The sequence below is a fragment of the Podarcis erhardii genome (assembly GCF_964252035.2).
Source record: "Podarcis erhardii genome assembly, chromosome: 1".
NCBI lineage: Eukaryota > Metazoa > Chordata > Lepidosauria > Squamata > Lacertidae > Podarcis > Podarcis erhardii.
In genome coordinates, this window is record NC_138497.1 from 15981813 (window position 1) to 16005539 (window position 23727).

The window sequence follows — 23727 nt, forward strand, 5'->3', positions numbered from 1 at the left end:
TGTTTATATTCTGCATTCACTCACGTTGTGCAAATGTTCCTTTCAGTGTTTGTAACCAGGCACCTGCAGGCTGCAATATTTATTTATTTATTTTGGTCACATACGTTCAGATACTGGCTTGTTTACTGAAATTGGATTGGTGGTTTTCTTTAAAAAAAAGTGGGGGAGGGACCAATTGCAATGCTGCTTGCTGTCTAGAGATCAAGCCAAAAACACTTTTTGCTCACAAGCTTATCTCAGTGATGAAATTAATACAGTTGCACCCAGCTTTCCCAAGTTTAGCTCAAGGTGGATCACAATTAAGAAACCAAGCACAATTTAAACCTGCAGTTTATCTATTCCTGGGGCTTGTTTAAAAAAAAATATTCACACAAAATATACATATGCTAGCTTGGTCCCTTTCCTAAATTGTAAGAGCGGAATCACCATCTCCATAGCAACAGGCTCTCATGACTATTTTGAATCAATATTCCTGCACTGCAAGAGCACTGAATTAATGCAAAATCTAGGCTCAGGCACATCTTTGTGGAGTTTTCCCAGGGTCCAAAGGTATGGGAAAAATACCTTGTAAATCAGATTAAGAACACGTGCGGGTCTCAAGGAAAAAGCAGGATGGAGAGAAAGCAAAACCCAACAGGGGCAGGATGGAACTATTAAGCCATTTCCCGCTTTGGGACGACTATTTCCATTGCAAATTTTCTGCTTGCATGTCCTCAGAATAAGCCAAGTGGATGATCACCATAAAAGATACAAACATAATAATAATAATAATAATAATAATAATAATAATAATAATAATGGCAGCAACAACAACAATAATGCTGTTGAATGCAAGCCTTTTAGCTGCAAAAGGAAACAAAAGGGGGAAATTAACAACAGCAATATTAATGCGATGTTTCCTTGCAAACATAGAAGGTGTGAAAGGAACAAGCTGTATCTGAACGGTCATCTCTCAATATACTTGCTGCGAAGCTGGTAGCCAGCTTGCTGGTTGTGACAACACAGGAAACGATGGCTAGTTACACATCTCACTGAGACAGATGGAGACAGAAAGGTGCTGCATGAATGGGCAGAAGGTTCATTCATATGTTAGCTTATTAAGAACTGATTGGCTGTGTTCAAATGGCCCCGAGTTGTTGTTTTTAATGGCCTTAAGCTTTATAAGCAGTGACACACAAATGACTTTTCCTCTTAACACAACTAACCCTGCCCCTCGGAACAGAATGCATGACTGGCTGAAGGGGGAGGAGAGGTGGAAATAAAAGCCCACAGCAAGGATCCCATTTACCAGAAAATCCAATTTCACAACAAGGAATTAACAGGGAAGCTCCATGTTCCTATAAGCAGGCTGGGCAGAGACCCTGGCAGGGACAACTAAATAATCTTGACTGTCTATGTCATCACCCCATAAGACATGCCCAGTGTTGACTGGGATCACGAATCATAGGGTAGTTATAAAGAAAGGTTCCTTGGGAGATTTAGGACTTTCCAGGAATGGTCTGCATTTGATCTCATGTAGCAGCAACTGATTGATAATTCTTGCAACTTGGTCAGATAGGCTCTATCTAAACAGCCAGTCCTGAAATGCCAGGCTCCACCCCTTTCACTGTGCTAATTTTAGTTCTATATATATACGGCGAGAAACAAATGGGAAAGCACAGAGATGGACATCACTTTCAATAGACTGCAAAATCCTGCTCTTTTCAGGGGGGAAACAAGAGCCTCGTTTGTGTGATAACTTCCAAAGGAAGCATTGCAGATCTGAAGCTGCAGAAACAGCAGAGAGCGTTTGGGCACCTGACAGGCAAACAGGTTTATAATGGCATGAGCTTTTAAGGACAGAGGCTACAGTGTCAGGTGCAGCCACAAAACTTAGGCCACAATAATTTTTTCATTCTTTAAGGAGAAATGGTGCTTTCTATGCAATGTCATAATCCTGCTCCAACAGATCCAGCATGGACAGTGAACAGGGATGGTGGAAGTTGCAGCCGCCATTTTGGCCACCTCTGCTTCAACAATTCAACAACAACAACAACATTGTTATTTATACCCCACCTGTCTGGCTGGGTTTCCCCTGCCACTCTGGATGGCTTACAACATATCTAAAAACAGAATAAAAACATCAGTCCTTAAATGCTTCCCTAAACAGGGCTGCCTGTTTGTTACATTTGTGTGAGATGCTCACACAGCATCAACACTGAATATTCCCACCATACAGCCCTATTTAGGGAAGTTTTTAATGTTTGATGCATTACTGTATTTTAATATTTTGTTGAAAGCCGCTCAGAGTGGCTGGGGAAGCCCAGCCAGATGGGAGGGGGTATAAATAATAAATTATTATTATTATTATTACCCTTGACTCCCAATTTGTGTGAGTTAAAAGGTATTTCTGTTCAAAGAACTCCAAACTGCCTGCATAATTCTGCACAAAACAAAACTGCAAAATATGCACCTCGAAGGGCCCTTGTTTCTAGATCTTATGTCTTCAAATCCAATCGGCAAGCTTACCTTTCTTCCCTCTCCCTTTTCTGCTTCCGAGCATGACGATCCATGACACTCGTTTTGGTTCTCGTCTTTTTCCAGGAGTAGTAGAACTTCACCAGGCTTGCTATCGATTTGTCAGGAAGCTGCGAAACACAGAATATTGGGAGCATTGAGACACCATGCGTTACTCATGCACCAGCTTCCAATCAGATAGCAAAGTTTGCAGAGGAAAACAGCCATGACCCATTTTGAGCAGAAGTTGGTAATTGGTGTGTTGGACAGGGCAAAATCTGATTCTGGGATTGCTTGGGGATGAGCTAGCACTTGCCTGAACCAGCAGCAGCGCACAAAAGGCTGGTGCATGGGTTTTCTGGGAGATCCAAATGGAGGTGTCATTCCAGAAACCGAACACAACACAAGGGGCAAAGTGAGTGCATTATCACAGCCAATGACTTACATATTGCTGGTCTTTGACCCACGGATGGGTTGCACAGCGACCTAAAACGGGTCAAAATAGCAGCCCTGCTACCACTCAAACAAGTGTCAAAAATTAAGAAGTGGGTCCCCAAATGCATGTTGAGGACGACTAACTTAAAATCACATGGGCTTGGTTTGAGCATAACACCAAGCCACAGTTTGTTCAGCCCAGGTATTGCTTGTCTGAATGTGCAAAGCCAGCCAAGCTTTGGAGAAGCAACCCATGGTTCAGGTGCTCAGGTGTGATGAGAAGCTTGTGGTTTGTTGAACAAGCCATCGTTAAAACAAACCATGGGTTAGCATTATATGTGAACACAGCCACCGAAAGGCAACAACTTGACAGTGCTTCAGTTGGTTGCTTCTTAATGATTCATTTTATTTGGCCTTCAGTGGAGAGGCTGGTCTTATAACTTGCCTCACGTTCCATAACACAACACCTTCCTTTTCAAGTTTGCATGTTTTTTTCCCCTCCCACCAACTTCTACCTGAGTTAGTCTTGCTTTATTTTCATTTAAACACTAATTACATTATCAGTTGTTCTGCTTTTACTGCTAGACAAGCCCAGCTTTAGAAAAAGCAATTTGCAATTAAAGAGCTGTCTCTCAATTGCATTTTTTCTTTCTCTTCCTTTTTAAAAAGAATGTGCTTACAACCTGAAAGGGGGGCAATTTTGCGTGTCATTTCCTCCTCTCATAGCACCTTATGTCCTCTGAAAACCTGTTGATAATGGCTGAGTTTCATCCACTGGTTCTCATATTGTATGGAAGTGGTCTTGCTTTGGGGAGACCAAAGTTCCTCAGATGCTGAGGCAAGGCAAGTAATACTCTCTTCACCAGCCAATTATTATTATTATTATTAATAATAATAATAATACCCCACCCATCTGGCTAGGTTTCCCCAGCCACTCTGGGCGGCTCCCAGCAGAATATTATTAATAATATTAATAATAAAAAAGCTATAGATGAGCTAAAGAGTACCCTAACTCACTTACAGTGGTACCTTGGTGTCAGGGAACTGACATCAGAGCGAGAGGCGGAAGCAGGGCTCCAAAGCGATGCCGGAGAGGGGACCAGCAGGGGGGAAGGAATTCAGCGTAACACCAGTAGAAAAGAGAGGGAGATGGAGGAATTGGAGACAGGTCTCCAAGACCCTTCACCAGAGACTAGTGGGGAGAGCGCTGACACGCCTTTGCCTTCCCCGTACTCGCACAGACGAGTTCCGCGCAGGGAAAGTAGGAGGAGACTTGGCGTCAAACAGCTCTTATGCTGGAAGAGGTTCAAGAAACGCCCACTGACGGATTCTGCAAGTGACTGACCGGCCACGGAGTGTGAGCTGTCAGCCAAAGCATGGTTGGCCAGGCAATCTAACCAAAACTGAAGGCAACTTACGCACAAGTAACCCCTTACAACCATTACACTTGGGTTAAGAACTTAATTCGTTCCAGAGGTCCGTTCTTAACCTGAAACTGTTCTTAACCTGAGACACCACATTAGCTAATGGAGCCTCCCGCTGATGCTGTGCCACCGCTGCGCGATTTCTGTTCTCATCCTGAAGCAAAGTTCTTAACCCGATGTACTATTTCTGGGTTAGCAGAGTCTGTAACCTGAAGCGTCTGTAACCCGAGATACCACTGTACTTTGGATTTCTGGGTATAACTTCTACCCTAGTTGCCTCCTTCATCCCAGCTGCTGCTCTGATGGCTGCTTTTATAGTTTATTGCTTGGCTTTTAGAGTGAGGTGTTAGAAGGGATCAGAAAAGCCTGGTTGCAGGTTCGTGGATGGGGAACCTCAGGCCTGGAAACCAAATGTGGCCCTCCATACTTTTCCATCCAGCTCTCAGGACCCTCCCCAGGCCACACACGACCTCAACAGTTTTTCTTTGCACCTTCACTGAGTACTTTTGCCAGGCTGAGATGTGTTCCTCAAAGACTGGTTGTGCTTTTTCTTTTGCTTGGCTCAGGTGAAGGACAGAAAGAGTGGCATGTAAGGGCATGAAAAGTAGCACACTACAAACATAAAACTCACATTTGTTGCTCTGCCTACTCTTGCTGCTGGCCCCACCCACCCCTGGTACATGGCCTATGAAAGGATGTCCAGAATGGAACTGCCCTTCTTCTAGTCTTTTTGAAGTCTCTGCTAGGTCACTAGTCTGTTAAGATTGGTGCCGCAATCTACAACACCAAGCTGCATTGCAAAGGCCTCTGAATGATCCACTGTGGGAGAAAAGGCTGGCACTGGGTGCAGTGTTTGGGTACAAAAGAGGGTAAAGGTAAAGGGACCCCTGACCATTAGGTCCAGTCGTGACCGACTCTGGGGTTGCGGTGCTCATCTCGCTTTATTAGCCAAGGGAGCCGGCGTACAGCTTCCAGGTCATGTGGCCAGCAGGACTAAGCCACTTCTGGCGAACCAGAGCAGCGCACGGAAACGCTGTTTACCTTCCCGCCGGAGCGGTACCTATTTATCTACTTGCACTTGACGTGCTTTCAAACTGCTTGGTTGGCAGGAGCAGGGACCGAGCAACAGGAACTCACCCTGTTGCGGGGATTTGAACCGCCGACCTTCTGATTGGCAAGCCCTAGGCTCAGTGGTTTAACCCACAACGCCACAGCGAAAGAGGGTGCAAGTATAAAAAACCCCAGAAAGGCCAAGCTTTGGGCTTATGCCAAAGTCAGCTAGTCAGTCTCACAGCGCTTTAAGAAAGGGCCCTGACTGACTCCAGCTACAAAAGCTGAGGCTGCTAAACATACTCTTGGGTTGTGGTATTGTTTAGGACAGCGTTTCCCAAACTTGGGTCCCCAGCTATTTTGGAGTACAACACCCATCATCCCCAGCTAGCAAGACCAGTGGACAGGGATGATGGGACCTGTTAGTCCCAAAACAGCTGGAGACCCAGGTTTGGGAAACACTGGTTTAAGGATTTTCACTGGGGAATCTTGTTTAGGGAAGTTTTTAATGTCTGACGCTGTATTGTTTTTAATATTCGGTTGGAAGCCACCCAGAGTGGCTGGGAAAACCCAGCCAGATGGGTGGGGCATAAAGAATAAATTATTTATTATTTATTATTATTATTGCTGTAATTGGTATTATTATTTTTTTGCATCTTTTTTTTCGATCTTATGATGATCTTTGTGGAAACTGCCCCATTTGGTTGCATACTTTTTCGATGTACTTTATTTACTGTTTACAACTACCTTTGTTACATTCGCAACTGTGTGAAACTTTTCATGTTGTAAGCCGCCCTGTGCGTGGTCTTAACTATGGAAAGGCGGCCAACAAATAAAATGAGGTTGATCATTTCCATCATTATGTTCTGATTTCCCAGTGCCATTGCACCTCCAAAGGAATAAACCCAAAATTCCCTGCTCTCAAGCCATTCTGTCCATAATCTCTACTGGCTCCCTTCTGCCTGGAACTACCTTATAGCAAAGTGATGCTAGGTCTCTCTTCCTTCTAGGTATGTCACAAAACCCATTATACATCCTTGAAGCCGTGGTATAACGACTTTGCACTCATCTCCCATTGAAAGGAAGCACTGAGACTGCACTCACTTTGCCATCTATTTGTCCACCCTTGGCATGTCTCTCCCATGGCTGAAATTTAGAATGCAAGCTCCTCCTAAGTCACTTTTTGGCTCATGTTCCTTTGTAAAGTACCATACAAACATGGCTGGTGCTATCTTGGTGACCTGAAGTGACTAATTCTGCCGTTGTCCTCATAACAGTACCGAATGCCACAAGAATGCACTTTTAAGCAGGCCCTGGAAAAGTCATTTCTTCCCGAGAACCTTTCAAGCACAGCAACCATATTTATGCCTTTGCAGTGGCTTGTTCATTTTTTGCTAGTTGCTGAAAATCAATAAGACTTCACATGGAGAAGAAAGCCCTGCATCTTGCTGACTTTGTTGGTTGAAATACGTAAAACTTGGTAGTCAAAGACCTTCAACTGTGAAACAATCAAAAGCACAATTAATTACAGGCTTCTTTACATATTGACTCAGTTCAGACAAACCTCCAAATCGTCATTCGAGGGATTCCTCCACTCATCTTACGTACCTTTCTCCCACAGTATAAATCCTAACCGTCGTTTTCCATCAGTCAATAATGGTGAACCCTTCCTCTCTCTGCAGTGCTGCAGTTTAGTGCTAACCATAGTTTGTCATAATGTTCCCAATCAAGAAACTGTGGCTTGAAGACTGAAATGAGTTTGGAGAGCAAGAGCTATCCAGTTTGCAGATTTCGACATCATGGCAAACTATGGTAAAATGGGAAAGACAAAGCCACATGGGTGAAAGGATCATGTGAGCTTGGGGCTCATTTCCAATGCTCCAAATCATGAAGCAGAGCCAGGGAACATGTGGCTGGGGCTAATGCGAGGTGCAAATCCGACAACATGCAGAGGGCCAGAGATATCCGTACCACAAAGTCGTTGTCCCTCCACCCTACTCTACATCATTGGCTAAACGTCTGCCTGTACGTTACCAGTAGGAGGTGGGAGAACTCAGTATGGGATTGCCGTTCTGAGTAACAGGCCCACATCTAGCTCTGCCCTTAGACAACAAAACATAATTACAGTGGTACCTCAGGTTAAGAACTTAATTCGTTCTGGAGGTCTGTTCTTTTTAAAATAATAATAATAATATATTTTTATTAACAATTGCAACATATCAAAATATCAAAACCTATCATATTCATTATTTCCCCCCCTTTATTTCCACCTCCCCATGAAACCCTCCCCCCCCCCAAGACTTCCCTCAGCTCCTCTCTCTGATTTCTCCACACATATTATTCTCTGGATCTTATAAAATTGTATAAATCCTTGTCTACTATATTAACAGTCAATAAATTTGTGTATGTTTATTCAAAACCTGCCAAGGAGTCCAATTCATTTTGTTGCCTTTTTAAGTAATTTGTAAAAAGTTCCCATTCTTCTTTGAATGGGAGGTCCATTCTTAATCTGAAACTGTTCTTAACCTGAGGTACCACTTTAGCTAATGGGGCATCCCGCTGCCGCCGCCGCACAATTTCTGTTCTCATCCTGAAGTAAAGTTCTTAACCTGAGGTACTATTTCTGGGTTAGCAGAGTCTGTAAGCTGAAGCATCTGTAACCCAAGATACCACTGTATTATTTTTAAGAACTGGTGGTAAAATAGTTAACGAACAGGGATTAAGCTGGAAGACTTGGTGGGGCGGGGGAGGTACAGCTGTTACTTCTGCTAATTAACAGCACACAGCTTTTAGTGTGACCCGTAATCTCCAGTGAATATAAATATAAAACACTTCTGTTCCATTTTTTTAAAAAAAAGACCCTCAAGGAAAAGCAAGAATGCAGATATTTGGGAGAGAGGGAGTCACTTTTCTGCACATTCTTTCTCCTAGTCGATAAAGCAAATTTATGCAAAAGCTGAGTTAAAATGCAATTAAAACAGATACAAAACACTCCTGCGCTTCTGTCATCTTAATTTGGTTCCACCCACAACTCCTATATAAACAGATCTACCCTTAGAAACCTTGCTGTGATCTTTTTGTATGTGAATATTTTGATGGATGTGTTTTGGCAATCTGAAACCTCTTTCCAGGCCAAGAAAGGTGGATATGGGATTCCATATCACAGTGTTGTCATCGCTGGTGTTTCACGGCAGTGGAATAATAAAATCCCCTCACTCCATACGCCAGTATAAGGAGGGCCTGATCTCGCTCTCAGTCTGTGAATTTCCTGCATATTACAGGCAAAAATAATAACCTGACCATTTAGACTGCCAGACCCTCCCATCTTTATGAGATTAGTGACTTACCAGTTGTAGGTAAATCTTCATTTCATGTGTGTGTGTGTGTGTGTGTGTGTGTGTGTGTACACAGCACTTTTCTTTTCTTGAAAAACTTATTCATGAATGTTAAAACCATCAAGGGCAAAGCAACAACAGCGGAATGGGGTGCACTTGAGTATCCCTTTATGATATATGTAAATATTTATCTGACAAGTTCCCTGTCGAATCTGATTCTATTAGGATGAAACACTAGTCTCCATTTTAGAAGTATATCCCGGAGTGCTCATCTTATGTCCTTTAATTTGCATTCTCCACTGTGCTACTTTAATGCAGCTGAGTAGAATCTCTCTTCCTCAGTAGCTGCTGTCGACATTTTGAAGGGTAGCTTTCATTCTTATCTCTGCATTTTTGCAACCTGTTTTTTGTTTGATTGTTTTTCTTACAGTATAAATGTAAAAAAAGGGGGAGTTCCCAGCACATCATCTTTTCCCCTGTTATAATCTCGTGCCCCAAGTCTCCAGCCCTCCTCCCTATCAGTGCTTCACACTTATCAATTGTGTAGTTCATGAACAAAGTGGGGGGAAATAAAAAGTCCAAAAACTCAAGCTCTTGCAACTCAGCCCTCCCGTCCCCCTCTAAAGATCCCTGCACCTTTGTAGATGGTCAAAGCATCTCAGCTAGAAAATCTACTTGAGATCATCCAAACCCAACATGGATCGCAGCACCCGCACTCACACCTTTGCACTCAGGCCTCAGTGAAGTCTCACCATTTGCTGAATACGGTGAAATGTTTTTCCGTGGAAACTGAAAGCCTGCTCAAACAAGACTTTGTCTTCAACCGTCCATTCGTCTGGGAAGGGGGTGAAGTTGGGTAGGTCAGCCAGAGACTTCTCAATGTTGTGCTTGTGCCAAAATAGCATTCCCAGGGCCTGGAGGAAGGAAGAGAGAGGTAGCATGGAAAAATGCAACAAAAAGTGGACCCACAACCAAAGGGAAACAACCGTCACCCTGGCAATTTTCATGCAAGTCAAAAGGCCAACACTTCTACCCTTAGTTTAGTTCCTAGGTTTTAGGGCTTGGGCTGTGTTCAGATCCTTTCTGATAACCTTCTGGCAGGCTCACTGCTTTCTTACCATAAGGAGAACACAGATGTTCTGGAAGTGAAAAGCTGGCCTTGCATCCATTCCTTCCCAGTTGACTAAGGATGCACACAGTCTCTGTTTATGTCAGCCCCTCTCTCTCTCTCTCTCTCTCTCACACACACACACACACACACACACACACACACACACAGAGAGAGAGAGAGAGAGAGAGAGAGAGAGAGAGAGAGAGACGACAACACATGCTAATCTTGAAACGATCCATTCAAAGCACAGTAAAGTCCCTGAGCAGTTTCCCCAAGACTTCTAAAATCTTGGTATCTTTCTCGAAACTGAATTGATTTTGTTTACGTGCCGTTCTTTTAAGCTGTTTTCATATTTCTAACTGTTTTTTATATATCCAATCATAGATTAACTATTCCTATATAATTTAAGATGTATTATATTGTAAATTGCTTCGGGGGTGCCTTGTGGGAAGAAAGGAGGGGGCGGCTATTGGGTTGTTTTTATTTTTATTATGTATTTTGTGGTTTTATATCTTGATTTTATTCTGTGAACCATCCTGAGACCTCCGGGTATAGGGCAGTATATCAATTCTAATTCTAATAATAAAAATAATAGTAGAAATAGAAATAGCAGACCACACAAATGGACTACTAAACATGAAGATGGAGTGCAATGTACAAACCACACCTTTAATTTTGTTTTGAACATCTTTGGGCATTCCCTAAGACCAGACTTCCTCAACCTTGGCCCTCCAGATGTTTTTGGCCTACAACTCCCATGATCCCTAGCTAGCAGGACCAGTAGTCAGGGATGATGGGAATTGTAGTCTCAAAACATCTGAAGGGCTGAGTTTGAGGAAGCCTGCCCTAGACCATGAGGAGCAGCGCTCCTGAAGAGCAAATGAACTTCAGATGAAGTCCTCAGATCTGGTGGTCATGGCTGTACTGTCACAGAATGAGCCGGAGATTCTGCTTCTCTCTCATTCCTTCATTCATTATTTGCCTTTCGTCACCAGGGTGGGTTACAGCAATTTCAAAAGGCAATATTAAAAACCCATTTAAAACAAATTGCTGTCAAGAGAATAGGATGGGTGGCGGCTTCAGAGAGCAGTTAAAACTTTGCAGTTCTCCCATCCCACCCCTCTTTCGCTGGCCCCTGCTGCCCACCCTGACACTCTTACAGGAAACCCAGCCAGATGGGCAGGGTATGTATATATAATTATGTTGTTGTTGTTGTTGTTGTTATGCTGGCCGCTGTGGCCTCTGCCACCCGCTTTCTTGTTCGCTGGTCTTCATTGCCTGGCTGGCCACTTGCTAAGTTTGCCTTCACACTGTAGTTAGCAGTGCCACCTATCAGGGACCATGTGAACTACAGCGTGATGACATCTCTACAGATATATATATATATATATATCCCCGTGTGTTATATATGTATATTGCTCAAATGCAGAGTAAAAAGTTATGTCTTCATCATAAAACAAAAGCCACACAATGAAGGTCCCAGATGCACCTCTCTGGAGAGCGATTTCCACAACTTAGGGGCAGCTAACAAAGAATGTCCTCTCCTGGGCCACCCCCTGCTTCTAAACTTCTGAGGGTGGATGAACTACCAAGAGGGCCCCTACTGCTGGCTTTAATGTCCGAGACAGTATGTAGGTATATGCTCAGGTGTTTGTTTCTTAGTTAGCTAAGACAAAAGCCATTCAAGATCACCATGATACATTTGGGAAGGGTGGCACAAAGAATGTCTGGAAAGCCCATCTTACTAAATTTTCTTGTACAGAAGAGTGCCAAAGTTGAAGGCACGGCGTCACCTTTGAATCCCAGCAAGTTGCATCTGCTGCACGATCCAGTCTTTCCTCTCTATTTCCTCCACAGCAAACATTTCAGAAAGGACCAACTATCTCACGGTCATAGTTTTAAACAAGGTTAATTTGGCAGCACTGTCTCTTCAAGTAAAATTATTATTCCCTCCATCTGTTGGCTAAAATGCCCTGGAACAAACCTCTTAATTCTCTGCAAGTTATATATAGATCACATACCTCTTGGCCAAAACATTTTGACTCAGGTTATTCAAAGTGAAAGCGCTAACTTTGATGCTGGGATTTCCCTTTCCCCGAGCCCATTTTGCAATGCAAATAGTTGTTATTATTTTTTTAAAAAAAGTTTTTCTTCATTGCTAGAAAAGTCATCACTTCGTGATTTCCTGAAGCTCCACATTGGTCAGCACACGCAAGACCTTGCTGCTCAGTTCTGTGTCATCACGCACTCATTGCTCAATATCTAGGGAGTTTTCCTTCTTGGAATTCCCTTCAACATGACTCACTGTGAAAATAACCTTTTTTACATGAAATAGTAGTTTCTTCCTTTCCGCCCCTTTCTAACCTCTCAGCAGGGACGGTGCCTCATTGAAAAATGGAATAACCAAAGCTTAAAGTTATACATTTCTCTACTTGTATCATTCAAGAATTAAGTGGATCCTATTCGCCGCCTTAGCCAACCTATCAGTTCGAAAGCATGTCAAAGTGCAAGTAGATAAATAGGGACCGCTTCGGCGGGAAGGTAAACGGCATTTCCGTGTGCTGCTTTGGTTCACCAGAAGCGACTTAGTCATGCTGGCCACATGACCCAGAAGCTGTCTGTGGACAAACGCCGGCTCCCTCGGCCTATAGAGCGAGATGAGCGCGCAACCCCAGAGTCGGTCATGACTGGACCTAATGGTCAGGGGTCCCTTTAACTTTACCTTTATTCTACCTTAGTTCCATGAGTCATAATGCTCCAGTAGTTTCCAATTTAGGCTGTGTACATGCCATTTAGGCTGTGTACACGCGGGTGGCGCTGTGGGTTAAACCACAGAGCCTAGGACTTGCTGGTCAGAAGGTTGACGCTTCGAATCCCCGTGACGGGATGAGCTCCCGTTGCTCAGTCCCAGCTCCTGCCAACCTAGCAGTTTGAAAGCACCTCAAAGTGCAAGTAGATAAATAGGTACTGCTCTGGCGGGAAGGTAAACGGCGTTTCCGTGTGCTGCTCTGGTTCGCCAGAAGCGGCTTAGTCATGCTGGCCACATGACCCGGAAGCTGTATGCCGCCGGCTCCCTCGGCCAGTAAAGCGAGATGAACGCCGCAACCCCAGAGTTGGTCACGACTGGACCTAATGGTCAGGGGTCCCTTTACCCTTTACCTTTTTTACACGTCATACATTTAAAGAACATGGCTTTCTCCCAAAAGAATCCTGAGAACTGTAGCTTATTCGGGGAGCTGGAGCTTGTAACTTCTGTGAGGGGTAAACTATAATTCCCGGGACTCTTTTGGGAAGGTCCTAGAATCCTAGAACTACAGAGCTGGAAGGGACCCCGAGTGTCATCTAGTCCACCCCCCTGCAATGCAGTCATCTTTGGGTGGGCTCGAACCAACAACCTTCTGGTTAATAGCCAGACACACTGACCCATCGCACCACAGCCTTGGGGTGGTGTTCTTTAAATGCTCCATCCATACACGCCATACATTTAGATAGATCTAGGAAATGGGTACATAGGGAAGTAGAGAGGCGTCCATATACATACTATGATATTTTCAACTGGCCAGAAGAGATACAGAAAAGCGTGCATTAATTTTCTCTCTCATCTGCTACCCTTTAGGTTCAAAACTAAACGGAAACACACTGGAGAGCCAGTGTGGTGTAGTGGTTAAGAGCGGTAGTCTCGTAATCTGGTGAACCGGGTTCGCGTCTCCGCTCCTCCACATGCAGCTGCTGGGTGACCTTGGGCCAGTCACACTTCTCTGAAGTCTCTCAGCCTCACTCACCTCACAGAGTGTTTGTTGTGGGGGAGGAAGGGAAAGGAGAATGTTAGCCACTTTGAGACTCCTTAAAGGGAGTGAAAGGCGGGATATCTAATCCAAACTCTAAAACAATCACATATCCACATCCACTTCTATTCTCTCCTTCTTTTGTCAATTTCTGGTGTCAGTTTTAGACTGGGCAGGAACCAGCTTTACGATTTCTTGCGTTTATATCCCAGAGCATATATCCTACACATTTTATCCTCACAACAACCCAGGGAGGTACATGAAGCTGAGGATAAGCGATTGGCTGAAGGTCACCCAGTGAGTTTCATGGCTCAATGGGGATTTGAACCCTGAACTCTCAGGTCCTAGTCCAATACTCTAACCACGACACCACACTGGCTTCCTAGAGTACTTCTGCTGTGGGGCAGCTACAGTGGTGCCCCGCAAGACGAACGCCTCGCAAGACGGAAAACCCGCTAGACGAAAGGGTTTTCCGTTTTGGAGGCGCTTCGCAAAACGAATTTCCCTATGTCTTGCGAGTTCCTGCGGGTCCCCCCCCTTTTTTCCCCTTTTCCTAAGCCGCTAAGCCGCTTATCAGCTGATCCGCTGATAAGCCGCTTATCAGCTGATCCGCTAAAAGCCGCTAAACCGCTAATAGCGCTAATCCGCTAAGCTGTCAATGGGCTTGCTTCGCAAGACGAAAAAACCGCTATACGAAGAGCCTCACGGAACAGATTAATTTCGTCTTGCGAGGCACCACTGTATATAAATTAAGTAGGTAAATAAATTCGGAAAAAGCAAAACGTATTATCCTTGACGCTTGCATTCGTTTCATTGTGAATTGTTTTCATTTGGGGTTTTAATCAGTTGTAAACTGCATTGAGATTTGTTCTTTAAAACATAAAGCGGTATAGTATTATTATTGTTGTTGTTGTTGTTGTTGTTATATAGCAAAAAAAGTTCCTAGACATTCTGTTGTGGCAACCGTAACCTAGATTTAAGGTGTCATTGGGCTTATACATCTAAGTTTCTAACGCTCCTTCACAATTTATGGCCACACACATTCTTCTGAACACCTGAAGAGGTCTTCTGCTTAGCTCCTATCTGTGCGTTTTCCTGCTCCTGAACCATCTTAAGAGATTGTAGAGAAGCTGTGCCAGTGAATGTTCTTCTTGGCAATTTAGAAACAAAGGCAAAGCTCACCTGTCTAGGCAGGCATCTAGCGGGTTTATGTTTTATGACGTCACTTACTGGTTTTGTGTGTTTTGCTGCGTGTCCTTTTGTATTGTGGATTATTTTTTTTTAAAGGGTATTAGCCTTTGTTGTTTGTTTGTTATATACGTTTTGAGCAAGACTTTAATGTTTCCAGCCAGCCTGACCTTTTACGGAGAGGCAAGATATAAAATGTGTTTGTTTATACATAAATACACCCAAGAATGGCAGATAAGGATCATGTCAAATGCATCTGCGTGGGTATGGTTTTCTCCTTGCCTGCCCCCCGCCCACCTTATTTTGGTTAGAAACAGGAATAAAACATCCCCACAGTGGTTTTAAAAAATTAAGATGTGTAGGCTAAGAAATGGAAACGATAACAAAATCCAACGTACTGGGAATGATTAGTAAAATATCTGCTTATTCCAGACATCAAAAAATTTACTGCATTGGTCCAAAGGGGAGAAGGAAGACTGCAGTACAACAGTCTGGTTTACAGATTACCATATTTTTCTCTATAAGACTCACTTTTTCCCTCCTAAAAAGGGGAAACGTGTGTGCGTCTTATGGAGCGAATGCAGGCTGCGCAGCTATCCCAGAAGCCAGAACAGCAAGAGGGATTGCTGCTTTCACTCGGCAGCGATCCCTCTTGCTGTTCTGGCTTCTGAGATTCAGAATTTTTTTTTTTTTCTTGTTTTCCTCCTCCAAAAACTAGGTGTGTCTTGTGGTCTGGTGCGTCTTATAGAGCGAAAAATACAGTAATTTGTTTCATTAACAACTGGAATGCAAGTGACGGACATGCAGAGTGTTGGGCCAGGATCTGGGACACCAAATTTCACCTACCTCACAGGGTTGTTGTGAGGATTAAATGAAGAAACTTATGTAAACCACCTTGAGCTCCTTGGAGGAAAGGCGGGGTATAAATGCAATCAATCAATCCATCAATCAATAATACTGGAAATGAATCTTCCCTTTAGAAAAAGTCATCATTTGGTTAATAGGACACTATAATTTTTTTAATTGTTTTCAGTACCTGCTCCATGTTGTAGCCGTGCTTTTCTTTTGCAATAGCGATGTATTCATCCACTGGGGAGAATTGGGGAGAGAGAGAGAGAGGGAGGGAGAAAGAGAATTAGATATTAAGCAACAAAAGCTTCGGAAAAGCACAATATTCCCCTCTGTGCAGAAAAGACGATGCATACTTCTGATCCTCTGAACACAAGCCAGACAATAAGTTATCAAAACTGCCTATCTATTATTATGACTTATCACTTATAAAGCACCTACAATTTGCTGAGCACCAGACAGGGATTAAAAACAACAAGAGAGTGCCGGCCCACAGGTTTACAATTGGAAAGGCTCAGAACAAAACCAAAAAAAGTGGGGAAAACTGGATGGGAAGATAAATGATTGAAGTTGCTTAAGCCCCATTTACATGCTACTTTTTTGCTTGCAGGGCACTCGTCCTTCTATGCTGCAGCGAGGCCACGCTCCTTGCCCCAATGCCACTGTCAGGAGTTCAGTCTACACTCAAGTAGGACCCCGGCAGAGACACATGCCCGACTGGCATGTTTCCTCCCTCCTGGTCAATCGTTCGGGAGCTTCACAAGCTTTCTTCAGCCCGAAAATCACAGCGACCAATGCCAACCAAGACCAGCACAGTTAGGGATCCGCAGAGTCTTCGCAGCATACATGTGAGAGACCTCAGCAACTCTGCATTTTGGCTAATCTACTTCATTTACATATAAAAACACACGGAGTACTGCAACATGGCTCCCTCTCTCTCTAGCATCAGACAGCAAAGAGAAAAAGAACAAAGAACAACAGTCCCACTTCACAGAACACAGTAACACAAACAACCTGTCTCTGTCACTTCCCACTCTGTGGAGTCAAAACATATACCGTCATGTGATAGACAACAATCCCATGACTTCAGTCATGGAGCAGGAATTCTAACAGCCACATCAGCAATAGACCCACCAGCTGAGCACGGCCCTCTGCAATGGAACCCCCGTGTAAAAGCAGCTTTACACGACGGAGCCCCCCAATTCCTTGGGGTTCCTGTTCTCCCTTTGCCCCTACATGTGAGCTGCGGTTTTCAGGAAACTGCATTGCCAGGGGATAGAGCAAGCATTTCCCCATTCTGGCTTGAAACCATGGGTGCCTGCTGCCAGTGGCAGAGTGTATGCCCATGCTGCCTGGGGCAAGCGAGGGGACGGGGCGCTGAGGGCACACTCTGTGTGCTACAGTTCAGGGTTAGGAGAGGGGCAGGGAAGCTGCTCTCCACTCTCCACCTGACCCAGTGGTGGAGGCAGAGCTTTTGTGGCAGGGGGCATCTCGCCATGGCCAAGGTGCGATGCTCTCCGCTGCCGAGTCAGAAGTGACGTGGTGAGAGAGCTGCTGCCACCTGGCGCGAGGTGTGCCACGGCTGAGGAGGGTGGGCAGCAGCGCTGCCACCCACTCACCTGCTCTCTCTCCCCACCCCGATTAAACCTGCCCCGGGGGTACCAGGCACAAGCACCGCAGTCAGGGCTCCGCTCCCTCTGGCACAGAGTCAGGCTCCGAAGGAGGAGCCTGCTGTGTGCACCCCCTCTCAAAATTGCGCCCGGAGCCACACACACACCCCATGCTACACCTCTGCCCTCTGCACAAATGAATCTCGTCTGAAACCAGCAGGGACAAAGCTCTCTTCTCTTCCATTTCTTCAATCCCAGGGAGACCAGCAGTGTTTTCTGTCTGATGGGGAATGAGCAAGTAAGCTCCCTGTTGCTGGACAGCCGAGGTTGTCAGGAAAGACATTACTTTCTTTCCTGGGAGGCAAACCTCCCTGGGCCTTGGGATATTGCATCCTGAACGCATCACACACCAGAGCCCACGTGGTGAGCTCTGTGGAAACATGAATATGCATAGGAAATGTCAAGTATTTCACCATCAGGAGCATAGCATGGCTGACCAGTCTCGTTTTCTTCTTATCAGTGGGCGTCTCTCTGCGCACAGACCTGCAGAAGCTGACTTTCCTATGCTAAATCGACATTGTTGAGTGCTGCCTTTTTATGACTTGGTTCCTGAAGCAGCTAGAAAACCCTTTGATGTCTTGGGGAGAGGGTAACTGGATAGGGAGGGCTAATGAGGTCACGAGATGCAAGGCCAGTTTGCTATGGCTTCCTCCCCGATCCACTCCCTTCCAAAGATAACAGTGTACAGCTCAGCAGAAACTCTCAAAGGGACAACACTACGTAGGTGGTGCCAATTATGCTTTACAGCAGCAATGTGGGAATGAAGCAGTTCCCATGCGGCTGCTTTAATTTACAACCACAGAAGAAAACGGCGCTTGCATTTTCTTGCACCATTTTATACCATCCTCTGCCCACCCACTCCCCACAGGGAACGAGCCCAACCACATTTTGCATGTTGATATTGTTTACTATGCTTTTTTAAAACAACAACAACAACAACGTGGTTTAATGTTGCCTGTGAAGCCTGTCAGGATGATCTGTGTATTCTGAAAGGTGGGTTATATGTAATTGTAAGGTGAAGTACAATAAGATGTCGAAAAGCACTTTACAATAAAAAGAAAACTGACCCTTGCAAAAAGCAACAAAGAACAATAGATAAAATAAATAAGCTAGTAGCGTTTATACATACATGCACATTTTTTAATGTGTCGACTCTCTTGGCTTATTAGGGCAATCAAGGAATTTTATCTGGAGGGTCAAACAAAAACAGATTTTTTTAACACTTTGAAAGAAAGGGCTACTTTCTGGAAGGCTCCCCGAGAACAAACAAGGAAGACTTCCCCAGGGAGAGAGTTCCAAACCCCAAGGGCACACACAAGGCAGGCAAAAGTGCTAGAATCTGGCATACCCTGCTGGCCATTTACTTGGCGATATTGCTGCGGCCAGCAGAGCAAGATGCCATCTGAACGAAGCTTAGGCAACGTACTGTAGAGATCAGGTTGCAGAATCGCTATAATGCATTGCGGATCAGGTTGCGGAATTTCCGGCTTTTCTAAAACGAACACAGAGAAAGCAGAGATAGAGAGAAGCTGCCCTCCGTCTCTCCTAACACTAGAATTCGTGGACATCCAACGGGACAGGTAAAAGAAAGCATTTATTTATGCGCCGCATAGTTAAAATGATGAGATTCATTCCCACAAGAGGCGGTGATGGCCGCCAACTTGGGTGGCTTTGCAAGAGGGTTAGACAAATTCATGCTATCAATGGCTATTGCCCTGATTTTCTACCTCTGCTGTGAATTCTGGTTGCTGGAAACCGCAGAAGGGGAGAGGACTATTGCGTTTGGGTCCTGCTTGTGGGATCCTCATAGGGATCTAGTTGGTCACAGGATGTTTGGTGAGACAGGCCACTGGCCTCATCCAGCCAGGGTTCTTCTTATGCCACACGCTAACCACCCCCGGGTTTAAATGCCTTTTCTCTCTATTCCATTCATTTCTCTGTACCTCCCTGCTCCAGAAACTCAGTCCTTAAAGGCTCCAATATGTATATGGCAGGTTTCCATCATTAGCCACCCTTCTCTTGAGTACAGCACAGCTGCCATTAACTGGCTTTTAGCATGAAGCAAAGTCCACCTTCCAGATAACATTTTAACCCCCCCCCCACTCCCCAGAAGATCAATAAAAAGCAGGACAGATAAAAAGTTCTCTTACAAATTAGCCTCTTAACCGTCCTAATGTCTGCAGCAATTAAAGTCAGGGTTTTTACTGTCCATTAAAAGCCCCTCTCCTCGCTGCCAATTCAACTTAAGGGTATAAAAGGGATGGGGGGAAGTATCCTACAGCAATAGCACCTTTAAAAGCAGCTGGAGTGACCTCTCTCTCTGTGTGTGTGCCATTTTAGAAATAAAAAGCAAAACTTGGTCAATGGGGTGGATTAAACATCAGTCCAAAGTTGAGGCTGAGCATGTGAATAAGATTTTAATAGAGAAAACGAAAGCAGTTTCCCAGAACCGAAAGACAGCACGCCCCAGGGGGAAAGAGGGACTGTGATCTATTGTTTCATTACCTTGAGAAATTATTGATAGCAGATGAGAAGTGTTTTGTTCGGCCTGCTTCACATTCCGTAGGCACAAGCCCCAAACGCTCGCCGCTCTTAGCTTCCGCAAATAAAACGTAGTAGGGAGTTTGCACTGGGATAAAACTTTTCTCTCCAAAGCAGAAAAAAAGAAGGCAGGGGTCGAGAGGGGACAGGCTGTGCGGGAGTTGCCGACATGGTGCACTCCAGATGTTGCTGGAATCCACCAACGCAGCCACGGAAGGGCCAATGACTCATGGGGGGCAAAGGCTTGAGCTCAGTAACATCTGGAGGGTACCATAGAGAAGGTGCACACATGTGGGGAAGCTCATGTGTGTTTACGTAGCACTCGTTCTCTCTCGGAGCCAGGGCCGTCTTTAGCAGATGCGGCACCGGGGTGCAAATATCCACCCAGCGCCCCCAAATTACCATGGATAGTGGGGGCGCAAAGCTGCGCACTGCCAGCCATCGGGGCAACACAACTCTCCCCCATGCCGCTGCGGGAGAGCAATCCCCACAGAGGTTTGGGAGGCAAGCTACACACCTGCCAGCCATATGGTTGGCGGGGCATAGCTGGTGGGTGTACAGGGAAAGGGGAGGCCGCCGGCAAAGCCATGCAGCTCCCCCACTCGCTGGGGTGCCCCTGAGAGGCCAGCACCCTGGCGTGACGCACCACTAAGCCCTATGGGAAGGACGGCTCTGCTCGGAACAGATACAGCGGTTGCATGGAAACTACCCCTTTTGGGGGACTTCCGGTCGGCGCCAGCGTTTGATGGCGGTCCTAGCCTCGAGCTCCGAGGCAGGACTGCTCCGTAAGTTCGGGTCTTACCCGCTACGGCAAGCGGGGGACCCCTAAAATCACAGGCGCTGAAGCCTGTGAGCAAGGAGATTCGGTGGGCACCTTTGCGCCCCCCCGGCATCGTGAAAGAGCCTTTTTAAAGGCTCCGGAGCGGCATCGGGGTGAGCGCGGTGCTGAGGATCGCTACCCAGCTTACGGAGTGAAGCCGCGTCGCCATTAACGGAGAGCGCCGATTCCTTTCTGAAACTAAAGATTGGCAACAACAATACCCGTGAGTAAGAACGCAAAATTAAAAACGGGACTTAAAAATTTAGAAGATTTGGCTGAAAACGGGAAGGCAAAAATTAAGGAAGTCAGCCTCCCGGATCTGCATGATTAACGGAGCAATGAAAGACTGAGCTGTGATTAAACGGACTTTCCTCTTAATTCTTATTAAACCAGACATCGAAAGGATCTCCCCCCTGTAGTGCAGGAGAAGGGGGGGAGGAAACAGAATTAATTTAACCTGCAAAAGAAAGGGATAAGGAATAAAAAACCTCTGCTGCTGACACTTCTGGTCAGGCTGCCGGAGCAGCGACCGCCTGAGAAAAGGAACTGTCAAGTGAGCTGTCAAAGGACAGCGGCTACAAAATAAGACTTATTTTGAAACATACTCGGGACTTTGGTGGATTACAATTTCAACAGTAAAGTGCTACAAACTAAAGACTTTTAATGGGACTTTTGCCTTTGGACTTTCTGTTTCTTTGTTCTGGGTGCCTTTGGATTGTTACAATTTCCTCCTCTAGAGGGCTTTAGCTACATTACGGAGTATCCAGTGGGATTTTCCACTTGCAACTTTCCTGTGTGAATGACCTTGAGTTATGAGCAACCCGCCAGAAGAGATTTCAACAAGAAGTAAAACAAAGCAGGCTCAAAAACAAGCTCAAAAAAGAGGCTCCTTATCAGGAGCAGCAGCTGCACAAGAAAAAATAACAGCAGCATCAATGGAGTCAATGACACAGGCCCTGCTTAAAATAAATCAGTCACTAGAAGTACTTACCAAGCAATCTGCAGAACTCACTAAACAGTCTACAGAGAACTCAAAGAAATTGACGGAGTTGACAACAAGACTAGACCTGAATACAACAACAATTTCATCTAATACAGATTCCATAAACCGTTTGGTTCAAGAATCTACGGAAACAAGGAAAATAGCTGAGAGTGCTAGGTCCACCGCTGAAGAAACCAAAGGAAAGTTTGCGCCTATTGTAAAAAAAGTACATGAACATGATTCAGCATTAGCCCTACTAGAACTGGAAAGGAAAAGTAAGAATCTGAAATTAAGATTGGTTCCAGAAGAGGAAGAGGACAAGCTCGGGGAATTCCTTACAGACAAATTTCAAGACTTCTGGAATGATGAGCTAGATGGAGAGGAAGATGAATTTATGATAACCTCAGCCTTTCGGATTGGCAGGAAGCAAGGGAAGAAGCCAAGAGATTGTTTAATTACCTTAGGATCAAAGGAACAAAGAGACAAAATATTGAACCTACATTTCCAGAAGGCCTTGGTCATTAAAAATTCTCAGATTCAAATCTTCAAGGATATTCCTAAATACTTTTTGGAGGTTAGATCTCAATTTAAAGAACTAGTTGATCTACTTAAGAAGAATAACATCCCATTTAGGTGGGAATTTCCACAAGGGCTGTCCTTTAGCTACAAAGGGAAGAAAATTAAAATAAAAACAAACCAGGATAAAGAGATCTTTTTGGAAAGAAATCAAGAGGATCTTCAGAAAGGAACTGTCAGCGAGGAGGAAGTACCGGACATCTCAAATCTATCATTTGGACTGAACCGAGCACCGACCGAGGAGGAACAACAACTTGGTGCAGTCGGTGGAAGGTCTACCCAGTAACCAAAATGTCTCTGCAACTCTTTAGCTGGAACTGCAATGGTTTGAACCACCCTCGAAAAAGGGGCCAAGTATTTCATTTATTAAAGAAGGAACAACTAGATGTAATCTGTTTACAAGAAACTCACATTGCCAGGATACATAGAAAACTTTTAACAAACAAGAGATTAGGACAAGAATTTATATCATCAGATAGAGTCAAGAAAAGAGGAGTTGTGATTTATGTCAAGGAAAAATTTGAACCAAAATTGATCTTTAAGGATGACCAAGGAAGATACCTGGCAGTGGAAATCCAAATTTATGGAGAAAAAATATTGATTGTCGGAGTTTATGCACCAAATGAGGGGAAGGCTGAATTCTTTAAGAAGTTGCATGAGACTTTAATGGACTTTTTGGACTTTAAAATTATAATGATGGGTGACATGAATGGAGTCGTCTCTACAAACATGGATAAGGCCCAAAGACAAACAATATCTAATGACGGAAGACTACCAAAGACTTTTTTTGACCTGACTGACACTATGGATCTGATCGATATTTGGAGAACTAGGAACCCTCTGGAAAGGGAGGGGACTTTCTTCTCTGAAGCAAAAATGACATGGACTAGAATTGATCAAATATGGATTTCTAGTAATCTGGCATCAAAGGTTAAAAAAACAGAAATCTGCCCAAAGACCTGCTCTGACCATAATGCTGTCAAGATGGAAATGAAGCTGACAACAGCTGGAACCTTCAGATGGAGAATGAATGACACTCTCTTTGGAGATGGGGAAATTTGTAAAAAGGCCCAAGAAACACTTAAAGACTACTTCGAGATCAATTTGAGATCAGATACAGAAAAAAGAATCATTTGGGACGCAAGTAAAGCCGTGATGCGTGGCTTCCTAATACAACAGAATTCAATAAAGAGGAAAAAGCAGAATGAGAAGAAAGAGAAAATTTGGAATCTAATAAAAGAAGGGGAGAAGAAATTGAGATCTAAGCCTAAATCCCAGGAGATATTAAGAGAAATAAAATTTTATCAAACACAATATATGGAATTGACGAACCAGGAAATAGAATGGAAAATTAAACAAATGAGACAAAAGACTTTTGAATCTGCAGATAAATGTGGGAAGCTACTGTCTTGGCAACTGAAAAAGAGACAAAAATTGAACACAGTGACATCACTCGAAGTAGATG

The 23727-nt window shown here is 44.5% G+C and overlaps 1 protein-coding gene across 2 annotated transcripts in view; it reads right to left on the reverse strand.

Moving 5' to 3' along the window:
• Positions 1-23727, reverse strand: part of RCOR1 (REST corepressor 1) — a 149110-nt gene that overhangs the window by 42726 nt on the left and 82657 nt on the right. For both annotated transcript variants that reach the window (XM_081863225.1, XM_081863224.1), the window contains exons 4-6: positions 15861-15913; positions 9493-9654; positions 2509-2627 (exon numbers count right to left, since the gene is read on the reverse strand). In XM_081863225.1, coding sequence (XP_081719351.1) covers positions 2509-2627; positions 9493-9654; positions 15861-15913 — 334 coding nt within the window. The remainder of the gene's footprint in view (positions 1-2508; positions 2628-9492; positions 9655-15860; positions 15914-23727) is intronic.